General features: G+C 40.8%; 1 protein-coding gene and 1 long non-coding RNA gene across 3 annotated transcripts in view; one reads left to right on the top strand and one right to left on the bottom strand.

The window, feature by feature from the left end:
* Window positions 1–1,322: 1,322 nt before the first annotated feature.
* Window positions 1,323–21,164, bottom strand: part of PIK3C2A (phosphatidylinositol-4-phosphate 3-kinase catalytic subunit type 2 alpha) — a 173,260-nt gene continuing 153,418 nt past the window's right edge. For both annotated transcript variants that reach the window (XM_084629854.1, XM_084629853.1), the window contains exons 22-33: window positions 20,385–20,514; window positions 17,424–17,560; window positions 16,114–16,283; window positions 11,956–12,112; window positions 11,328–11,437; window positions 10,232–10,439; window positions 9,526–9,650; window positions 7,480–7,597; window positions 7,307–7,388; window positions 5,775–5,884; window positions 5,381–5,506; window positions 1,323–4,695 (exon numbers count right to left, since the gene is read on the bottom strand). In XM_084629854.1, the coding sequence (XP_084485980.1) occupies window positions 4,513–4,695; window positions 5,381–5,506; window positions 5,775–5,884; window positions 7,307–7,388; window positions 7,480–7,597; window positions 9,526–9,650; window positions 10,232–10,439; window positions 11,328–11,437; window positions 11,956–12,112; window positions 16,114–16,283; window positions 17,424–17,560; window positions 20,385–20,514 (1,656 nt within the window). In that variant the 3' untranslated portion in view covers window positions 1,323–4,512. The remainder of the gene's footprint in view (window positions 4,696–5,380; window positions 5,507–5,774; window positions 5,885–7,306; window positions 7,389–7,479; window positions 7,598–9,525; window positions 9,651–10,231; window positions 10,440–11,327; window positions 11,438–11,955; window positions 12,113–16,113; window positions 16,284–17,423; window positions 17,561–20,384; window positions 20,515–21,164) is intronic.
* On the top strand, window positions 4,713–21,016 carry LOC311521527. The gene is made up of 3 exons (XR_014711906.1): window positions 4,713–5,233; window positions 14,707–14,791; window positions 20,955–21,016. It is a non-coding gene; the product is annotated as an uncharacterized lncRNA (long non-coding RNA).

Below are 21,164 nucleotides of genomic sequence, written 5' to 3'. Positions count from 1 at the left end.
TACTTCCCTAATTATTCGCTCAGTGTTACTGGACTTCTAACCCCATAAAGACAAATTGTAATTAACCACTTTCCATTGACTTGAGCCGATTGTTTGATATGGGTTTTAAAACTTTCTAGAGGTTAATCTTACAGTTTGACTTTTTTTTTTGTTAAAAGGGCATCAGGTTGAAGTGAGAAGAAATATACTAAGAATCATACCTGCACACCTAAGAAATAAGAATTCATTCCTGAATGAATTTAGTTTTTATTGATTACATGAGATACATAAATCCACCATTTCCAACTACTGTAGACTTGTTTTTCCTGCTTATTGCTAGTGTACAAACTCAGGATTTCATAGCTCTGTGTACAGAGTTGAGGTTTTCCAAAGTTCAGGAGTGGGCTAGTTTTGGTTTGGTTTCTTTTATTGATCACTTTTCTTCTACTGTCTCCCTTCCTTAAGGCTTCTAAGAATGAATTCCAGCCCTTCCCCATCTGTAGAAATAAGTGTTTTGCATTTTACATGCACACAAATATAATTTGTTGGGATCATCACTGTGCTGAGGTTTCCCGGTGAGGAGAGGAACCCTAACCCTGAATTTGATAGAATATGCTTAAGTGAACCATAAGATATACTATAGATACCCATGACTAAATTGTAGCCTGTCATGGACAGGTCACAGGCAAGACGAAAAATCTATGGGCCCGTGACCTATCCATGACACTATAAATATGGGGGTCACTGCTGGGGCCTGCTGTGACACTGGCTGCCCAGGGGAAGACTACGGACAGCTGCACTGGCCGCCCAAGCACTGCTGCCCCGAGGAAGCGGCTGCACTGGCCACCTGAGAACTGCTGCTTGGGGAGTCCCCAGGGCTAGTTTCCTAGGGCTTCTCAAACAGTGGTCAGTGTGGCTGGCTGTGGGACCACTCCAGCAGCAGCCGGTGTGGCTGTCCCCGAGGCCGCCTAAGCAGCTGGCCCAAAAGCCAGCTGCTTGGGCAGCCCTGGGGTCAGCCACACTGGCCCCTGCAGAAGTCATGGAATCCATGAAACATTGAGCCCTAACAATAGGCCATGGAAAATATCCGGCTAAATCCCCTGTACTGAAAGTTTTCAACTCGGATGTTTACAAAGGTCACTATTAGGGTTAATTTAATACTAACATATGGGGAAAAAATTTTATAGCACTGGGTATTTTGAATACTGAAGGCCAATTAGTATCTTGACACATGTAGACTTTTCCTTTTGGTTTTCAAATAAAGTTGCCCACATCTTAGGGTAGAGTTTGGCTTCAGAGGTTTCTGTTTGAGTGGAGAAGGGAGGGAAAAGAGACCGCACAAGTTCTTTATTCCAGAATAGTGTTTAATGTCATTGTAAGACAGTCACATTTAACCCATTCATTACAGGTAGGGTTTTGATGGCAATATTGTGCATCTTAATTAGCTATCGCTATAATTGAATTATTTGGTTCTTACAGATGTATAGATAATGTGAGGCAAACTACCATATTTGCTCCCAATGAGTTTTACCAATACCATCTATGAAATATTTACACTATTTTAATCACAGTATGTGAGTAAATAGCATACAAGGAAATTAATTTCCTGTGGATTATGAGAATGGTGCAATATTGGCCAAACATTTTTCCCCTCTATGTAACATGCATATCCTGCAAATACCAGAAATAAGATTTATTTAATTTGAAAAAAAACCCACCATATTAGAATCCTAGAAAGAGCAGTCACTTTAAGGCAAGATATTGAGATGTCTACACAACCTTTTTAAAAAAATAGAGAAATGAGAACTTTTTATCAAAGATCGCACATGCTTCTACATATAGGTACCTGTAGATCATAAAAAGGCAGTAAAAAAACATCAGTGCAAAGTCCTAGGTTAGGTTATTTAGTAGAGAAAATGAGGCGATAACTGTTCTCAGAGCAAGCCGTTATTTTCAAATATCAAAACATATGCTCCTTAGAGACTATTCTATTTCTGGCTGCAGGCCACATATGTTGCATAAAATGTAATTTTTACTAGATCAAACAAGGTATAAAAAGCTGTTGAGACTATATTTTAAAACAAATTTCATCCCAATTTTAGTATGTTCCTTTATCATGCTTACTTTTATTTATCCTTTAATAATAAAAATGATTAACAGTTTATCAAAAGTCTTGACCACTGATTTTTTCTAACCCATCAAGAATAGTGCAAAGAGATGCAAACTCAGTGCTGTTCCTCTAATATTTTGGTGAGGACCCAAGACTAGGTTTTACAGACAAAAAAATAAAAACATGATCCTAAAAAGCTTGAGTCAATGTGGATTTTGTAAAAGGGGAGGGAAAGGCACAGAAATCAGTTGAGCTATGAACACTGTTAACCAGAGGTCAGGACAAATGCTAACAATCATACAGTACTACATATTTAACCGAAGTCCAGACAACTGTCACAGCTGCAAAATCAATTTTTAAAAAAGCATTGAGTTTCTACTTACCAGTATATTTTGTGCTGTAAGACACTGTGCTGTAATAACACTGCAAAAAGGCAGTATGTATTGCTTTCAATTTATTTAACAATGGAACGTTTCACAAAAACAGTAGTCTACTTTCCTGTGTCTAAGTGACTTGTGGTTTTGATGATGGAATGGAATAAGTCTCAAAAGCATCAAGTGAGCAGGAAATAAAATCTAGTTCGTTATATTTACTATAGGTTACTATTTACATGCTATATACTGAATGAAAAAAATTATGCACAAGATAGCTAATAAAACTGGGATTTTGGTTTTTATTTTAACTAGCTCCCATCAGTTTAACATTCAGAAAGACATTCTTAGATTTTTGTTGTAATCATTCCTAAGAAATTGGACCGTGAATGTTTTAGGCACCAAAAGAAGATTTAAGTGTACTTTTCTATTGTACTTTGCTCTTCTGGGTTGGAAAGATGATTGGTCATTATAAGAGAGAGTGAGAGTGTGTGTGTGTGTTTGGGGGCGGGGGAAGAATCTAAAGAGCATTTTATTGATGGACAAATAAAATGGATTGCAAGTTGCCTGTCCTGTGGCTTCTTCATTGCATATTTTACTTTAAGTTCTATCACTGTCAGCCTTGATTGAAAAGTGTTTTTAAAATAGTGCTAAAAATTAGTGTGATTTTACAGTCTTCAGACAGCTTTGTCCAAAGAGAACAGACTGTGATCACCATAAAACTGATAGGTGAATGAGAAAACTATACATGTACTGCAGCTAGACCCAGTAGAGTAACTAATCACATGCATGAGACCGTAAATTGTATTTGCACCCTATGGTGTTTTAAATATTGTATCACATAAAGGAATAAAATTTATCAATATAGAGTTTTTACAAGAAGTGAGGGACTGAACACTAGAATGAGCCAAGTATATCTGCCAACGCAAATCATTTCTGACCTGCAACGTATCTGCTATTGGAGTCCTAGGATTTTCAAGTGGGGAGAATCAATTACGTGAAGTTGTGACGTAAAGTATTTTATGTGTAAATATCATTTGTGACCTGATAGTTGAACCCGAGTCCCTAGATGACAAGCTAATGTATTTGCTGACTGCACTACTGAGGTCCTTGACATTTTAAGAACGGTTTTAAAACGTGGGAAGATCACACATGTGGCATCACAACCAACCCGGTCTTCATTCAAAGTTTGCAAATCATCAGTGTCTCGCACAGAGGACTTCATTTAAATGGATTGATTAATCTTACTCAGATAGCTGGTATAAAACTCAAACTATGTCTAGGAAACTGAATACGTTTTCCAAATAAAAGATTCAGAAGGTGTCATGTATCTGCCCCTTTTAAAAAGAGCTGGATAAGAGCATTTGTTAAACCTGGCTAACAGGTACATTTTTAAATTTCAGAAATGAGGTACAAGAAGCATTTGAATTATAAGGTAAGGCACCATTATTTACAACTTCCATCATGGGCACTCATTCTGATCAATGTTTCAGATACATTTGAACCTTGAGGTTAAATGCGACAAATGTTTTCTAGCTGTTCTGTCCAATTTCGTTTCTGACTGTTTGTGCAACCACTGACATTTTACTGACCATTGCTGCACCAATGAATGGTGAATCGTGGGAACGTCATCATAAACCACCCACATCTTTCCTCTGGCATTCTACAACACCTTGCCATGTATAATGTAACAGGTAACAGAAAAGACGACTTGTACTATATCCACAGGGCAAGTGATTAAATGTGGTTGAACTGATACAGTAAAGCCAGAATAAACTATCTGAATATTCCAGGGATGGTTTAAAACTTGAGTTACCCGCAAGTACTATGATTACAAAAATTAATTTAGATTAATGCTTGGATATCACCACGTAAGTGAAAAACAGGTGGTTTCTAGAAATCCTGTGGTTTTAGCTTGGGGAGGGTTGGTCCAACACGTGTTGAAACGCAGAGTCTCATTTTAAAATGTCCAAGTTATTTTCAAGTAGGAAAAACGCACAAAGCACAAGTGAGCAGAATTGCTTCACTTCTGTTATTTTCTGCTGTAGGAGTTCACAGATATGGCACAGCAGTCAGCTGATACCAGTTAACAGTCTCCTTCCTCAAGTTGAAATCCTTTAGGGACAGCATAACTCCACCCAGAAAGAAGTTCTCACGCAACGATTCTGCACTGAGCACACTTAGCTGAAGTTCCCTCTGCTTCAAAGTCTCCTTACTGTATCCACTGTACACAAGCTATGAAAAAACACACAGCCAATGAAAGCTAAGACAGTTTATTAGATGTCCAGAATTATAAGGACAGCTGGCGGTTAAAGGGATTTATAGATGGGCTCCTGGGTTGTTCTCCTGGGTCGACCACTGACTTGCTGTGTGACCCCGGGCAAGTCTGTGTCTCAGTTATCCTTTGTAAAAAGGGGATGTTTATCCGTTAGAGGGGTATTGTGTAACTTAAAGTATCCTGAGTAGCTTGGATGGAAGGTGCTGGTAAGTGAAAAGATTGCTAAGTCCAATCAGTTCAGAGCAACCAGAGAGCCATCAAGTGATGTGGGTTATAGCCAATGCATTTTGTGAATTCAAGTTCGACTATGCCAATATCTAAGATTTTTTTCACCTCTTCCAGAGTTACAATCTTTATTATGAGAAACTCTGCTTTACCACACTTAAGGTATTCTTTAAATTAGAATAGCTTGTTTACATATTAATTTTTTTTTTATTATAGGGTAAGAAGAAGGGCTGGGAATAAATCTGGAACAGGAGTGTGCACATTTATAAGGTACAAAGCTTTCAGAGGTGCAAAGCAAATTTACTGAGAGATGTTTGACAGGAATTATTTACCAGGCTTTCAAATAAATTGTAGTCACCAGCATGTATTTATGAAAGGCAGTTATGGAATCTTTACCAGGTAATTGACTTTTCTTACCATTTCATTGAATGTTGGGTTCCTTGTTTTTCGTGTGATTTTGGTTTTGCGCTTAGATGTTTTGTTTATATCTGGAAGTAAGTATGTTTTTACATAAGGATTTGGATCTGCACCATCTTCAGTAACCTGTAAATACAGAGCATAACAACTAGCCTTCATTCTATTTTAATGTAGTCCATTTGAATTTTTCTTTAAAAGAAATGCATTAGAGTCTATGTTCACCCCAAATGACCTAACATATGAGCAACTCCTCATAATCAGACTAACTGAAGACAAATGTGTTTTAAGAAGATACTTCTATTCTGTCTCTCACACACCAACATCCCACAGCGTACTATGGCAGTCATTCATATCATACAAGTTTGTGAATTTTTGGTTCACTTTCTTCACTCACCAGGTCTTTAATGTGCATCACCATGATAAACAGAGTGCCATTTCTATACGAGATGGACAACTTTACTTCTCCTCCCACTTTGCCTGAGGTAGGACTTGATTGACTTGCATCTAAAAATATGCACACAGGTTATTTTCCTTCACACAATTGTCCATCAGTACCACTGTACTAAGGTAAAACTGAAAAATGTAAGACATGCCAAGTTCACGTCCTTTTTTCAGTTTTTATCAGTGTGTCAGGAACTTTTTACCTCCAAAATTGGCAAGGTCTGGGTACCCAGAAAGAATAGATATTCTAACAGGCATCACCATGGAGGATTAGAGTGAGAGAATTGGAGTACAGCAACTCTTCACTTAAAGTCGTCCCGGTTAACATTGTTTCGTTGCTGATTAGGGAACATGCTCATTTAAAGTTGCGCAATGCTCCCTTATAATGTCGTTTGGCAGCCGCCTGCTTTGCCCACTGCTTGCAGGAAGAGCAGCCTGTTGGAGCAAGCTGGTGGGGGCTTGGAACCAGGGTGGACCAGCAAGCCCCCCGTGCAGCAGCCACCCAGCAGGCTATCAATTGCTGGCAGTTCAGAGGTCCCTCCCCCCAGTGCCATGTGCTGCTCCTGCCTTGGAGCTGCTCTCCAGAGCCTCCTGCTTGCTGTGGGGAGGAACAGAGGGGCTAATGTCAGGGTGTCCCCCCTGCTCCTGCACCCTGCTTACCCCATCTTCCATAGAGCAGGGGGGACACAGGACAGGGCTCAGGACTGAGGGAGCTTCCTGGCAGCAGTGGCCATCTCAGCTTGCTGATTAACTTAAAAAGGCAGTGAACTTAAGAGTGGGGTCAGCGTACCTAAAGAGGCCATGTGCATCTCTCTCACACACACACACAGGGTGTCTGTCTGCCATGCTGTCTCCCCTCCCTCCATTCGTGTTGCCTTGTTGAGAGTGAGGCTACATTAACAATGAGTTAACCCTTGAGGGCATTCCCTGGGAAATATCCCACCCTCTGACTTCACCACCTCAACCAAGCTTCACAATCATCATCATCATCGCTGTATACAGTATTAAACTGTTTGTTTAAAAACTATATATTAGTCTTTTGTCTGGTGAAAAAAATTTCCCTGGAGCCTAACCTCCACCCTCCCCGCCTCCATTTACATTAATTCTTATGGGGAAATTGGATTCGCCTAACATCATTTCGCTTAAAGTTGCATTTTTAAGGAACATAACTACAAGGTTAAGCGAGGAGTTACTGTATTTATTTGATCTGATTAATAAAAGCATTAAAAATAAGCAAGAAATTCTCGCTTATGTGCAATTTTTATTTTGCTTGATCTGAAACCATATGGTGTAGGATTTACCCTGAAAGACATTTTCAAAGTAAAGGAGGCTTGAATTTGATTTGAAGGCTGATTATTTTTTCCATGAGGGGAAAATTATTAAACTGAGGAATCAAAAGTTGGATTTTATACTGTGCGGTACTTTCAAGTTTTTCATGTTATATTGCAGTCATTCAATTTACCCCCAAAAAACATGTGTTCCTACCTGCAGGCTTAGCTATTCCATCTATTCCTTCAGCTTTCTCATCACGAAGTAAAGGGTGAAAAAAAGTATAAACAAGATCACACTGCATTTGGGAAAAAGGTTACATGTTAGCTTAAAATGTACTAAAATGTGAGAGTTTGAACTCATTTTATGTAAATGCTTTGAGCAGTCACCTCTGACACCTCTGCTGAACTGTTCATCAAACTCTGTACGTAGCTGTTCAGCTCTACTTTTCTTTTGGCTGCTACATCCTTTATATGAGTTCTTCCCAGAACCATCTTATTAGGAAAGCTACAAGAGAATGACAAGATGCATTTTGTTGCTAATTTTACTGAAGTTAGTTAAGATTTAAGTACAACTTAAATCCTGAACGGCTGATATGTATTCTTGCCAATGAAGTCATGACTTGAGACAAAGCACACTAGTGTATTTGCTTTATGAACACACCATTATATTTGCTATATTCAACATTACACACAAAAATACATTCAAATATTAAGGTTGCAAAGCCACAAGCTTGGAAGTGCCAGAGTCAATGTGCAAATTTAATTCAACTCCTTTGTGTATATGCGTTGTATAGTCTTTAAGTACATGATTACATACTACCACAGACATACCTTCCACACAACTCTTGCCTTTTTCAATGCACAATTAATAAGCAGCAGTCGCTATTTTGTTTTTTCATTGTTCAATGTAGTTCAGAGTACCTTACATGTTTAAAGCATAGCTTCCACTGACTTTAGTTGCAGCTGTCCAGACCTTCTGCAAATTAGACCCCTGGGTCTAAAGTCAGGCACCCAGAAAAAACTGAACACACAATTAGTCACTATCTGTGAAAAGGAACTGACAGAGGCAGGAATAAAATACAAATCTTGAGGGCAGTCTTCAGCAGTCTTAATCATGAGACCAACCTTTGTCTTCCTGCCCTCTCTAGCTTCATTCACTACACACACCTACCACCTTATGAAGCAGGGGGTCTTACACACAACCACCTCCTTCACCACATAACCCCAACTCATCCCAGAGCAGGTCCAGCCTGTGCACTGAATGAGGCTGGGGTCCTGTGGGAAAAAAAAAGCATATGGTCATGTAATCAATGACTACAACATAATGCATATACACAAGATGAATTAAGGTTGCCCGGCCATCCTTAATTCCAGCATTCCAGCACTGCTTAACTTTGCAACCTTAACATGGTGGGGAGGGTGTGGGTGTGTGCGCGTGCTCCCCCAGGTTTTTTTTAAAAAAGCTAACGAAAGACAGAAGTTCCATGTGTCATCATATCAACACACATGGGTCCTCAGCAGGGTTGGAACCTTGAGATCCATCACACAAACCTTTACCACTTGAGCTAATGGAGTAATTGACAGCAGGTTGATTGATAGCTTATCATCCTGCATGTGGACTAGCACTTTAGCTAAACTGGACACTTAGCCAGTGGGTTTCACAGATATTTGCTGACAGCAGAGGGATAGGGAGACTTTATCCCAATCTACCACCCACAGGTCCAGCTCTTTTCTGAATCAGGTAGCTTTTTCCGCCATGCTACCTTGGAGCAGCAGGGGCATTACAGAGCACAGGAGAGAGGCTCCCTGCTCTCAGATCCAGCCCTGGTACAGCCAACAGCATCAATTGCAGAGAACATCCTGATCAGTTATGGGATGGAACATGCTCAATGTGGACAAAGTCTTTGGGGAATTTAGCTGCTAAAATATAAGAAGTCGCCACTGAACATATGCAAACTGATTGGTCAAATTTGGGTGGATTTTTATAGGGATGGCAAAAAGGTACATCCTTTACAAAAAGGCCACACCCTGCCAAATTTTCATTCCAATTTTATCATCAGGGCATCATGAAAATTGTTGTGACCCAATGTCAGCAGCACAGAAACGCTTTCAAAAGGGAACTAAAGAGAATTCTTTTAAAATAAGAAATACTTTGTATACCTTAATGATTTGAACTTAGGAAAACCAAATACAGCAAGCTGATGTCTTACTAAGCAAAGAAAGACCTCCCCTCTTCAAAGAGAGACAGTGGCTATTTTTGTTGTCATCCATGATTAGATATATTTCTGGATGTGAGCCCAACAGCAGAGTAAAGGGTGAGAACTTCCCCTTTTAACACTTATGCCAACACTGGAAAAACTCAGTGAAAGAAAATGTAATATAAAATTCCTTTGTCTACATAAAGGACAGGAGGTATCTTAATTAGAAACATACCCTGGTAACTTCCAAAGAGGAAAGAGAATACCAAGTTTGTTGTGAAGCTCCTGGAACTCATCAAATGTCCGGAAGACAAACATTGGTTCAACTTGCCCCTCTCTCAAGACTCTCACCACATAGATCTGCGTTAAACACATTAAGATATGGAAAGGCAGTTAGGGCATTGCAATAACCATAGCTGTAGTGCACCATGTGGAAAAAAAAAATCTAAGGAGTCTTTAAAAACAATTTAATCTGGGTCCACAAAAACTAAACTTCTTAATCATACTGTTATTGCATAGTGTTACTACAGGGTTGTTTGGGTACACTAACTGTACTTTCTCCATACCTTAACATGTCTTTTACACATTTAATCTTAATTCCCTGATTATAATGCTTGATTTAGGAAGAATTACAGTAAACCTGTAATGTATTCTACACTAAATTAATTAATGTTCTGTTCCCATTCTTGGTAGGTAAATAGACAGCTGAGAGAAACAACAGAATCAACCCATTTAGGAATAGCTATGTTTTGCTCCCCCTCCACCCCCCCCTTTTTTTTTTTTTTTTACACTTTTGGGGCATAGACTAATTCTCTGTTAATAAGAGTTGAATTTATTTGGAGGAAGAGAACGTGAATAAAAGTGAACAGTGGAGAGGAAGTATGGCAGTGGCAGCATGCAGAATGAGTATTTACAAATTGGAATAAAATCTACACACTTACATAATGTTTATCTGGGTTGTACCTCTTTTGGTACGTAAACACGGACACTTCCTTGATTCGACCATCCTGTCTAAGTGAATATGTTTTGGGAGAAAATGAGAGAATGGGCTCATCATTGGAAGGTAGGCCTGAAAAACGCAGCTGAGCCAGGTTGTGAATGAAGAAATTAAACTTTGTGGCAACACTTCCCAAACTGGATTCAATAAGCCTATAAAAGAGAAAATAACTGAATGCTGGAGCACAATTACATATTCAGAGCACACATTCCAATTTTGTCAGTCAGCACCTTAACTTCCAAGTTCTAAAATATATCAAATCCTCACTGAGGTAAAAGGACACATTACGTTTTGACAAAAAAAAAAATGGTTACTGGTCCATTGACATGACGACATTTCTGCATGTGCTGGGATAACTTTACCCAAAATTTGAGTATTGGATATTGAACAACAAAGGTTGTCCAGAGTTTGTCAAGGCTGTATGCGTACCATATTTTTCATTAATTTAGGTTAAGCAATCAACAAACAATATGCTGCAGGAGATCCAGTAGTTCACTTAGTGAAAACTGGATACAGCAAAAATATTTATAATTAGATTTCTGAACGGTTTCTAAAACATGGCAAACTGCAGTTCCAGTGAGAGTTGTTCTTTGAAAGATGCGACTTCACAAGAGGGTTCCCACTGTAAACAGCTTTAGAAGAGTGATATTAGCTATGGAATCAATTTAGGGAATATTTCCTCATGAATGTGCAAGTCTGATGGACAGCAAAATAAAGCTGTTAAGCTATTACTACCCCCAGAATTTTATGCATTAGAATTTTCACTGGTTTTTTTTTTTAAATAAAACAGCCTCAACATTTTAGCCCTATATTTAAGCATTTGAGAAAATGAAGTTCTGTACAGATCTCAATTAGTGATAGATAACAGATTAGTATTTTATTTTATAATTAGGATAATTTCAAGACTACTGAACTTCTATAAGCTGTAAGTATTACAGTGTCTCAGTGTTTTAGTATCTTAGTGAAGGAGCTTCTAACAGGAAAAAAAAGTGGTGAGTTTATATATTTTGGTTCTGTTTCACTTGTCACTTATCTAGTACCTTGTAAAGAAAATTGTAGCTTCTGCATCTGTAGTTTGTGGCTGAAGAGCATCTTGGACATATTTTAAGTCTTGAACTCCAGTAAGTTCTGGTAACCCTGAAGCAAGCATCTATAGAAGACGAGTTACTATTTTTACATTGGAACAAGATATCAAATCTATTTTTATATTTAAATAATTAAAACACGAAGGGCCCCAAACTTGATTAATGTAGTACCCAAATGCCCCAAATACTAATGCTATTAACCAATAAATACTCCCACCACCACATTGTGCCAGTTAACACCAGAGTTGAAGAAAAATTAGTTTTGGAATTCTTAATATTTAGCAGTTACTTTAGTTTTAGCTTCTGTAGTAAGAGGTAGGAAATTTATGCTATATTTTAGTTTCCATAGTGCAAAAACTAAGTAAAAAAATCTCAGTAACAAGTACCCCCAGTATTTCCACAGGAACACTACTACATTTCTGGCTTGTAACAGCACGTTTAGAAGTGCTTCTGAAGTATAAATGCCAACAATTTAGGTTTTTGGTATAGACTGGATTTGGCAGAAGCTGTAACTTCCTAGGAGGGAACTTACTAAAATCCACAATTAAACTACAAGAAAATTATGTGCAATAAAAACTATTACCAGTGAAAGCAGGTTAAGCAAGAGGTTTGCATGTTTCCTGATCAAATTGTAAGCTTGGCAGCAGAGATCCACAAACAACTGAAAACGGATAGTAGGTTTTTCACCACCATTAATGACATAGGCCATATCTGATGTTAGCACAAAAGGAGCCCGATCCCTGTTTAAAAGAAAGCAAAAATACATAGTTTATTAAATGGACTTTCTTGGAATTTCATGCACTTTTAGTTGCAATTTGCTAAATTTAAATTACTATTCTAAAACAGTATTTTTCCGAGAGCTTGAACTACATGCATTAATCGATCACTGGACTTGCAGAGAGCAGGTCAGTCTCACTCACAGGGTATGATCTATTCTTCATAATTCTAATGTTACAGCCATGATTTCAAAGGGAAACAATATTCTTTCCAAAAAAATCATATTTAATAATTAATGAATCCGAAGTTTTACTCCGTGACCAGGTAACATCAGAAAGTAGTAATTTCCAGTCAAAAAAAACTTTAAGCTACGTTAAAATTGTCAGTGTAAAATCAACTACATTTGAAAACACCAGGGAATAAAAAGTTAGGTTCATCTTCAAGTGCTTGTTCATGTCAATTCCAATCAGGTGTGTGCGCAATGTGTACACAGTTGTTGGAAACTTTTCCCATAGCAGCTCCCATCAGGTCAGGTATGGAGCCCCCAAGAGCGGGGGCTTCATGGCGCTAGATATAGGACCCTGCCAACCCCAGTTCCTTTTTACTAGAAGTGATGGTCATTGGAATTGCGATCACTTGCCTAGCAAATGCTTCGCTTAGCGTTCTTTCCATAGTTAGTTTCGTTTAGTTGTAGTTAATGTTAGGAAATAGTGTATATAGTAAGGTTTGGGAGCAGAGTTTCCCCAATCCCTAACACCCGCCTTGGGCTCCAGAGTATGCCGTGAGCCCTAGACTTTAAATGCTACAGAACCTGCAGTAAGTCTATGCCAATGAGCGACCCCCATGACTCATGTCTGAATTGTCTGGGGAAGGTACACCAGACAGAAAGGTGCAAAATTTGCAGGGCTTTCCACCCCAGAACAAAAAAGGAGCGAGATTTCCGACCAACAGTTGCTCTTGGAATCTGCTCTTCATCCCCAGTCTGCTGCGGACCACCAGGACCCGGCACCGAGTGCGTCCTAATGGAGTACCCCAGCATCGGTACGTGACAGTGCCAAGGAAGGACTCTAGTCTAAGAGACCCTCAGCACTGGTGCTCTCTGGCACTGCACGTTGAGGAGACAACCCAGCACCCCACACTAATACAGTATATCATCCAGCGCATAAGAATGATCCATCCATCCAAACATGAATTCTATTCCTCTTCACATTATCCACTTGCTGACAGTCAAACACAGATGTTTCAACTCATCCTCCATACGCATTATAGGAAAATGTTCTCATTCACCATTGGTCTGTGACCCAGACGGTGCAATTTACTTCTTCCACACTCCAAAGTATACAGCAGATAATACCCCTGGGTCCTTACCATATCTCTTTCAATTCCTGATAAAGTTTAGGGTACTCCATCATGCAATACATAATTGTATGCCCTCCAAAACAGCATACAGAAGCTATACCACAAATTATACACAGCTATTCCTTGGTGATCAGAGCTATGACGTGGTAGCTGGGGTCATGGGGTCAGAGTTAATTGTTCCCCAAACAATCTCAACATTTAAAAAAGCTACACTAACCTCATCTTAGAATATCCTGGTTACAAGATGTTTGGTTTTATAAAAACTTCCTTAGGTTTTTCACTGATTTGTGCAAAGCTCTTTTGGTCCAGGAAATTCATTTAAAAAATAATATCCTTAAGGAAAAAGTGATATTTCTGAAATTATAGAAATGAAATATAGACTACAGTTGTGCCAATTAGCACATTTTGATCTTCCAATTGCTGGAATAGTAACCACTATTTTAAAGCTACACCTGTGCGTCTAGTTTTTAAATGCACAGAACATCTCCAGTATGTAGGAGCAGCCTTCACACCTTGACATTCTTCAAGCAGAGCTGTAACTACCAAAGTTGATGGCCAGGGAGAGATTGTGGAGACTTTTCAGAAGCACAGTAGTCTACAATGAGAATCCAAAATGGATTTTGGAAATTGGGTGGTTCAGCCTAAAAGAACAGTTACTTACCTTACAGTAAATGATTTTTCTAGATGGTCTATGCATGTGGATCCCACCTATGATGCATTGTGCCCGCTACACAGGAGTTAAGAAAGTTCTTTAGCAGTGTCCACTAGGAGTCCTGCATGCGCTTTAGGTGCTCTTGCTCCCCCACCCAAGAGCATAAAGGGCGGGGTGACCCCAACGGCTACTCAATTTCTTTTGCTGCCCAGAGTCCCAATGATAAGATTCTGAGCTGCAAGAATGAAGGGTGAGTCGTGGGATCCACAAACACAGAACATCTTGAAGAATCAGTTACTATAAGGTAAGTAACCATTCTTTCACCTTTGATCGCCTGTGCACATGGATCCCACTTACTATAATTAGCAAGCAGTTTGATTCTTTGGAGGTGGGTGGCTAGGTGGTTATCTGAACAAAGATTGGAGAACAGGTCTTCCAGCTAATGATGCCACTAAAGAGTAATGTCTATTAAGTGTGTGAACTGATGACCACATAGCTGCTCTACATACTTCTGTCAGTGGAAACTTGCTGAAGCAGAGTGGTCTGACCTGAGCCTTCTGCCATATTCCACAATCTAAGATTCTTCAACCGTCTTGTTTTGTTTAGGTAATACAAGAGGGCTCCGACATCCACAGTATGAAGTTTTGTTTTGATTCTGCAGGAGAAGCAAGAGTCCCAGGATAGAAAACTGGTAAGTGAATATACTGGTTACTGTGAAAATCCTGTATTAACTTGGGTATGACTTTAGGATGGAGGTCTTAATGTAACTGTCCATATGAAAAAGTCTATGGTGGGTAGACATGAGAGCTTGGCTTTAGCTAACTCTATGTGGTGAAGTAATAGCCACTAGAAACTCAGCTTTCATGGATAAGTGATGAATAAAACAAGATACGGACTCAAAAAGACGTTTCATTAAAGTCACAAACACTAAACTCAAATACCATTTCTTGTGGTAACAGGAGATTTAAACCTTTTAGGAGCCTGGTAACTCTGATGGGGAAAAAACTGAAGATCCTCGTCACGAGGTGAACTCACTGCTGATGGTGCATCCTCTTGGCCATCCTGGGAATTAGCTCTGCTAGGTGCTGCACCCTCCTCCAGCAGTGTCTCCCCTCTCACTCCAGGAACTACAGCCTCTCCTTCATGATATGGGGCTCTGGCTAGGTCACTATCGTGGTTTTCCTTTCTGGGGAGGGAAGTCTTTTCCCAAACATGCTCAGGCAGTCTTCTTATGCACTGCCCTGCTGGTGCCACTTCCCCAGTGGCTGGTTAGGAAACCCAGGCCCACCCTCTACTCTGGGTTCTGGCTCCAGGACCCGCTAGCCCGGAATCAAGGTCTGTTCCGCCCTGTACTATGCTGCATTTCCCTGAGCCCTTTCCAAATTTTCTGGCTCTCCCTTCCTTCTCTGGGTCTGCCAGTTTTACCATTCCCTCCTTCCATGGAGTAAATGCAGCCTACACATCTCTGCAGCCTCCAAACATGTCTCTTAGTCTCTTCAAGTGGACTTACTCTTCTACGCAACAGGCAAGATTTAAAATCCGGTAAGTGTGGTTGAGGCATCATGGCCGAAACCCAGTATTGCTACCAACTACCTATAAAAATACAATTACTTTTTTTTTTTTTTTTAAGCCAAGAGGCAATAAAATATAAAAACTAACTTTCTCCTAAGCTACAATCTAAAAGCTGTAAAAAGGGACTCAGAAGTTCCAACTCTGCCAGGACGGTCAGAAGGAACAGGCTGGCAGTTGGGTCACCCTGCCCTTTATGCTCTTGTGTGGAGAAACGGAAGAGCATGTCCGACCCCTAGTGGACACTGCTAGAGAAAACTTCCTGCATTCCTGTGCAGAAGACACAAGTGAACTATGAGTGGGACCCACATACACAGGAGCTTGAAGACAATACTAAGTTCACATTGAGGACCGTGATAACAAAAATTTAGATGTTAAATCGTGAGAGGAAAAATGCAAAAGGGAAGTTGCTTGCATTCTCAAATGCTAAACTGCAGAAGATACCTTTTAAAGCTACCAAACGTCTGTGCATGGCCCAAAAACTTTCCAAAGTCAATATGGAACATATGTCCCGTGCTTCGAAGCATTATGTTATCGTTGTGACGGTCACAGATTCCCAATATGTAGGTGGCTACGCAGCATCCTGCACAAGAATAGATGAAGTTTTCTGAAGCCTGAAATTAGCAAAAAGTAAATGAGATCAAAGCGAATCTACCAATGGGAAAAACAATGTACTTCAGTTGATCATTCATTCAGAGTTCACTTTTTACAATAGGGATGTGGCTCTGGGCAGCTGACAGTTCTTAAGTAAACTTCCCTTAGACTACTTGGGAAGCTATTCATTTAAGAAAAATGAACTGTACTGCTAAAGGGAAAGGCAATTTGTTAGGTTTTTGGGGGTCAGAAGGCAGATAAGGTAGAGAAAAGGCTGTTCAGAGATAAAGCACAAGCAAAGGCCAAAGAACGTGTGTTTACCATATCTGCATACCCCGGCCTGATAACGAAGTGTTGCATCCAAAGGAGAAGCAGCATGAGAAGGGGCCATATCTTCTAAGCCAAGATTAAAATTGAGACCCGTTCTACACTAAAGTAAGGTCAACGCAAGGCAGCTTATGTCATTCTATTTATGTCAGTGTCTACACTACAATGCGGCTTCCACCGAAGTAAATCTCCTGCTATGCCACCATAACAACTCCACCTCCACGCAAGGCGTAGCACTTATATTGATATAGTTAGGGTGATGCAGTATTCGGGTAGACACTAAGGTTACTTACATCACCTATCAGCTGGAGCCCTTGGCTGTGAGCTGTGAGCCCTATGCCCAGATGACAGTTCGGATCAGCTAGGCATGGGGTGCAAGATCAAGCTGTCAGTGTCCCACATCAGTTGGCGGAAGCACTCTTGGTGAGGACATGCACCGCCCACTGAAAGAGCAAGTGTGGACATGAACCACTGCTTCATTTACTGCAGTGGCTGTTCGTGGACTTAAGTCGACTTAATTTTGTCATGTAGATAAGCCCTGAATGTCATGCTTCCCCCTACTTTTAATTTTGGAGTGAAATGTTTCCTACAGTTAGAAAACATTTCCACAGACATTTCTGAAGTGAAACATTAAACTGTTTCCAAAAGAGACTCCTTTACAATCCTACAGTCAGTTTTGATTCCTTTTCTGAAGTAGATACAGTACAGAAAATTCAGCTTCCCAAATACCTTAAAACAGATGGTTAGAAAACTTATTTAGTGGCAGAATCAGAACAGTTGTATTCTCCTGTAACTTAAAATTTAACATTTGAAAGGAAGACTATGGAAATTACCTTTTCATATTCTTCCTCTGTAGGATTATACTTTCGCAGCCATTCTGCAAGTGGCTTGTCTTTAAAAGATCCTGTCACTCCATATTCCACTTGAATTTTCCTAAGTGTATCTGAAGCAGGAACAAGCTCCACCATTCCTTTACATAAAAATTAAGTTGTGAGAGAGGGAGAGAGCACACATGAGAAAAGACTACTCTGGTTTAAATCCTATTTTTACATTATATTTTCCACTACCTCTCATTTGGTATGAAGTCTCCTGTAGACATTTGATTTTAAAATGTAGAGCCCAACCCCAGTCTCAAGCAATGAAAAAAATCTATTAACTTTGTTAGTCTGCTAAACCTCTCTGCAGGCAATTTTACAAAGTATACTACAAAATGTATGTAAGCAAATTAGGCTTGTGTGTTATTACTACCTGTGTTAAGGTTTGTGGAATATCGTAGGTAACTCCTACTTTGATTCCAAAAAAAACAAACAAAAAACAAAAAAAACTATCAGCTGGTTAAATATGCCATTTGTGTAAAACTAGTATTGGGTATAATCAGTGATGAGCTGCCAAAAATCTTAACCGGTTCCCTCCTCACCCCACAAGGGGGTTGTGCCCCGCCCCCCAGGACTCCTGCCCCATCCAACCCACTACGTTCCTTGATGCGCCCACCCCCCAGGACCGTTGCCCCATCCACCCCCCTCCCCTGTCCCTTGACACCCTCCTGCCTGGTTCTGGGGGCACTCGTGGGCCACCATAGTGAGCGCCCACCCCACCCCTAAGAGCCAGAGGGACCTGCCAGGGGGGTGAGGTGGGGAGTCCCAGCAGTGCTTACCTGGGGCAGCTCCCAGGAAGCATCCAGCAGGTCCCTCTGGCTCCTAGGGGCGGGGAAGCATAGCTATGGGGGGGAGCAGCTGCTCCCCCCACTGATCACATCAAAAGTGGCACCTTAGGCACCGACTCCGTAGGTGCTCCGGGGCTGGAGCACACCCACAGGGAGAATTTGGTGGGTGCAGAGCCCCCACTGGCAGCTCCCCCACCCCAGCTCGCCTCCGCCGCCTCCCCTGAACGTGCCGCCCTGCTCCGCTTCTCCACCCCCGGTTTCCCACGAATCAGCTGTTTGCACAGGAAGCAGGGGGTGGGGTGGGGGAGAAAGGTGAGAAACAAACAGCAGCTTCACACTCAGGCCTGGGGAGGTGAGCTGGGGCAGGAGGGCACATGAGGAGGGCCGGGGTGGGGGGGGGAGGGGGCCATGCGTAGTGGAACCACTCCTCACCCCAGCTCACCTCCGCCTCCCTGGGCCTGAGCACAAAGCCGCTGCTTGCTTCTCAGCCCTCCCAGGCTTCCCGCGTGAACAGCTGATGCAGGGGCGGGGGGGGGGAGGAGAAGAGAAGCACAGTGGGGCAGCAGGTTCAGGGGAGGAGGCAGAGGTGGAGCAGAGGTGAGATGAGCTGGGGCCAGGAGCGGGGTGGCGAGCTGCTGGTGGTTGCTCTGCACCCAACAAAATTTTCCCCATGGATGCTCCAGCCCCGGAGCACCCACAGAGTCAGCGCCTAAGGCGCCACTTTTGGCCAGTTGTTAGAACCGGTTGTCCAGCGAACTGGTGCGAACCGGCTCCAGCTCACCACTGGGCATAATCATTACGTAATGACTGTAAAATCTCTCATGTGCACTCCTAAGTAGTTTAGGAGACTAACTTTGTAGTATAAGTGACATGCTGGAGTAGAAGAGGCTCCAAGTTGACTTATTTCTAGAGCAACACAAAATACTCAATATGTGGTGCTACAAGGGGCCTTATTTAGGAGAAGAACTCCTATAGCTAAACCACAAATCCCTATTTGGATAGTAGGTTTGTGTGTTTTCTGGAGAAGAGGGGAAGCAGCAGGCACAAATCTGTAATAGAGCTTCCATTTTTGTTCATTACACTGGAAGTACTTTAAAAATACTTTATTAGACGGATAAGAAAAAAGGCATTACATGGTAAGTCAGGCTAGAGCAGTTTTAAGATGGGAAGAAATGCTTTCTGTACATTCCAAAGCAAAGCTTTTGTATTCAAAAAGCAATTTATTCTCAGACACATTTATCTGGATGCCAATATTTATAGTACTAAAGTTGCCATTTGTGCTTTTGTGGGTGCCTTTGGGTCAGACCCAACTGACTTCAAAGAGTTGCAAGTTCTCAGTGCTGCTCAAGATCAGGCCCACAATGTATTAGTCAATAATTGCCTGTGTAGGACACCTTCCACTATTTAAGCTCCAAGGCATTTAATGTTTTGTGAATCAAATCCAGTCAGAACAAGTGTTGAAGAAAAGGCTGCCTCATTTCTGTGTAAACAGAGTATGTGGTGCAAAGTTTATTGGATTTTTAAAATTTTCCTTTTTAAAAACTGAAATTAATAAAGGTACGCAAGTACTGATTCTAACCTGTCTCCCTGCGAGTTTGATCATCTCTTCTGATGGACTGATGTCATGGTAGTGGCTTCAAACATTTTAGCAGTTCAATTTTGATCTAAATAGATCTCTGAAAGTATTATATGGGATGCCAGAATTAGCATTGCTACTGTATTCCATCCATCCTTCTCAGTTCTGTTTTTCTCCACTGCATCTAATTTCTGTTTCTCTTCCACTTTCATGTTTCTTTTTTGTTCCACTGATCTTTAACTGTAAGGATCACCAAGGAGCTCAGTGGTCAAGAGCAGAAGAGTATCTCCAACAAACTGAAGCAAACTACTGGGTGATTCCAATCAGTTTAGTTTCACAATACTATTACACTTGTAAAGCACTCTTACTCTTGTGTTGAGTTTCCCTCAGCGGGGTGGGGTCTATTGCTAGCATTCATTGTTACACACATCTGCCATTCACAAGGAACCGGTGGGCTTTTAACTGATTGAGGCATGATGCCAAGAATCTGTTGTAGAGCCCCTCACGGGGACAAGTGCAGGAATACATTGGGCAGTTTCTATCTGGTTACGGTACCTCGATCTTTTCCAGTTGAAAGGCACTTGAAGATAACCATCCGCAGGTCCAGTCCCTCCTGCAGCCAGATTTTGTCCATGATTTTTATCATTTGTAAAGCCAACATATCTTGTCGCAGATCTTCTCCCACCTTAAATAAAAAGCAGAAAAAGGATACTTTGAACAATGAACTCGACAGATAAGAGAAAAACCATACTTTTCTTCTTAAATTGTGAATGACTTGTTTCCTCTGCTACGTGTAGAGAAAGGATAAATGATGGGCCATAATGAAGTCTGTATATATAAAATGCTGATTTTCAGTTTATACAATACACAGACATCTCAGTTAGCCCTTGAGATATACTGTTTGAAAGATGAATATAGTCTCTTTTTAAACCTTACACTTTCACTCCAAGAAGGGGAGGAGAGGTAAGCTGGTCTAATGGTTAAGAGTACTAGACTTGGCCTTGGGAAACATTCAATTCCTAGCTCCACTATAGACAGGGTGTGACCTTGGGAAAGTCACTTAGTGTGTATCTGCCTCAATTTCCCCATCTGTAAAATGGGCTAATACTGCTCTACCTCACACAGGGGTGTTGTGAAGATAAATACATTAAAGACTGTGAAGCATTAAGATATGACCACGATGGGAGCCATGTAAGTACAAAAGTTTTCAACCTTCTACAAATGTGAACCACTCTTGCGGGGTGAGCTATTTTCATTCATCTAGTTACTTAAGTCAGTTTCTAAATATAAAGAGAAGATTCAAGATGCAGCTAATAGCCCATAGATATGTGGCAA

The sequence above is a fragment of the Lepidochelys olivacea genome (assembly GCF_965140295.1).
Source record: "Lepidochelys olivacea isolate rLepOli2 genome assembly, chromosome: 6".
NCBI lineage: Eukaryota > Metazoa > Chordata > Testudines > Cheloniidae > Lepidochelys > Lepidochelys olivacea.
This window is presented reverse-complemented; position numbering and strand designations above follow the sequence as displayed.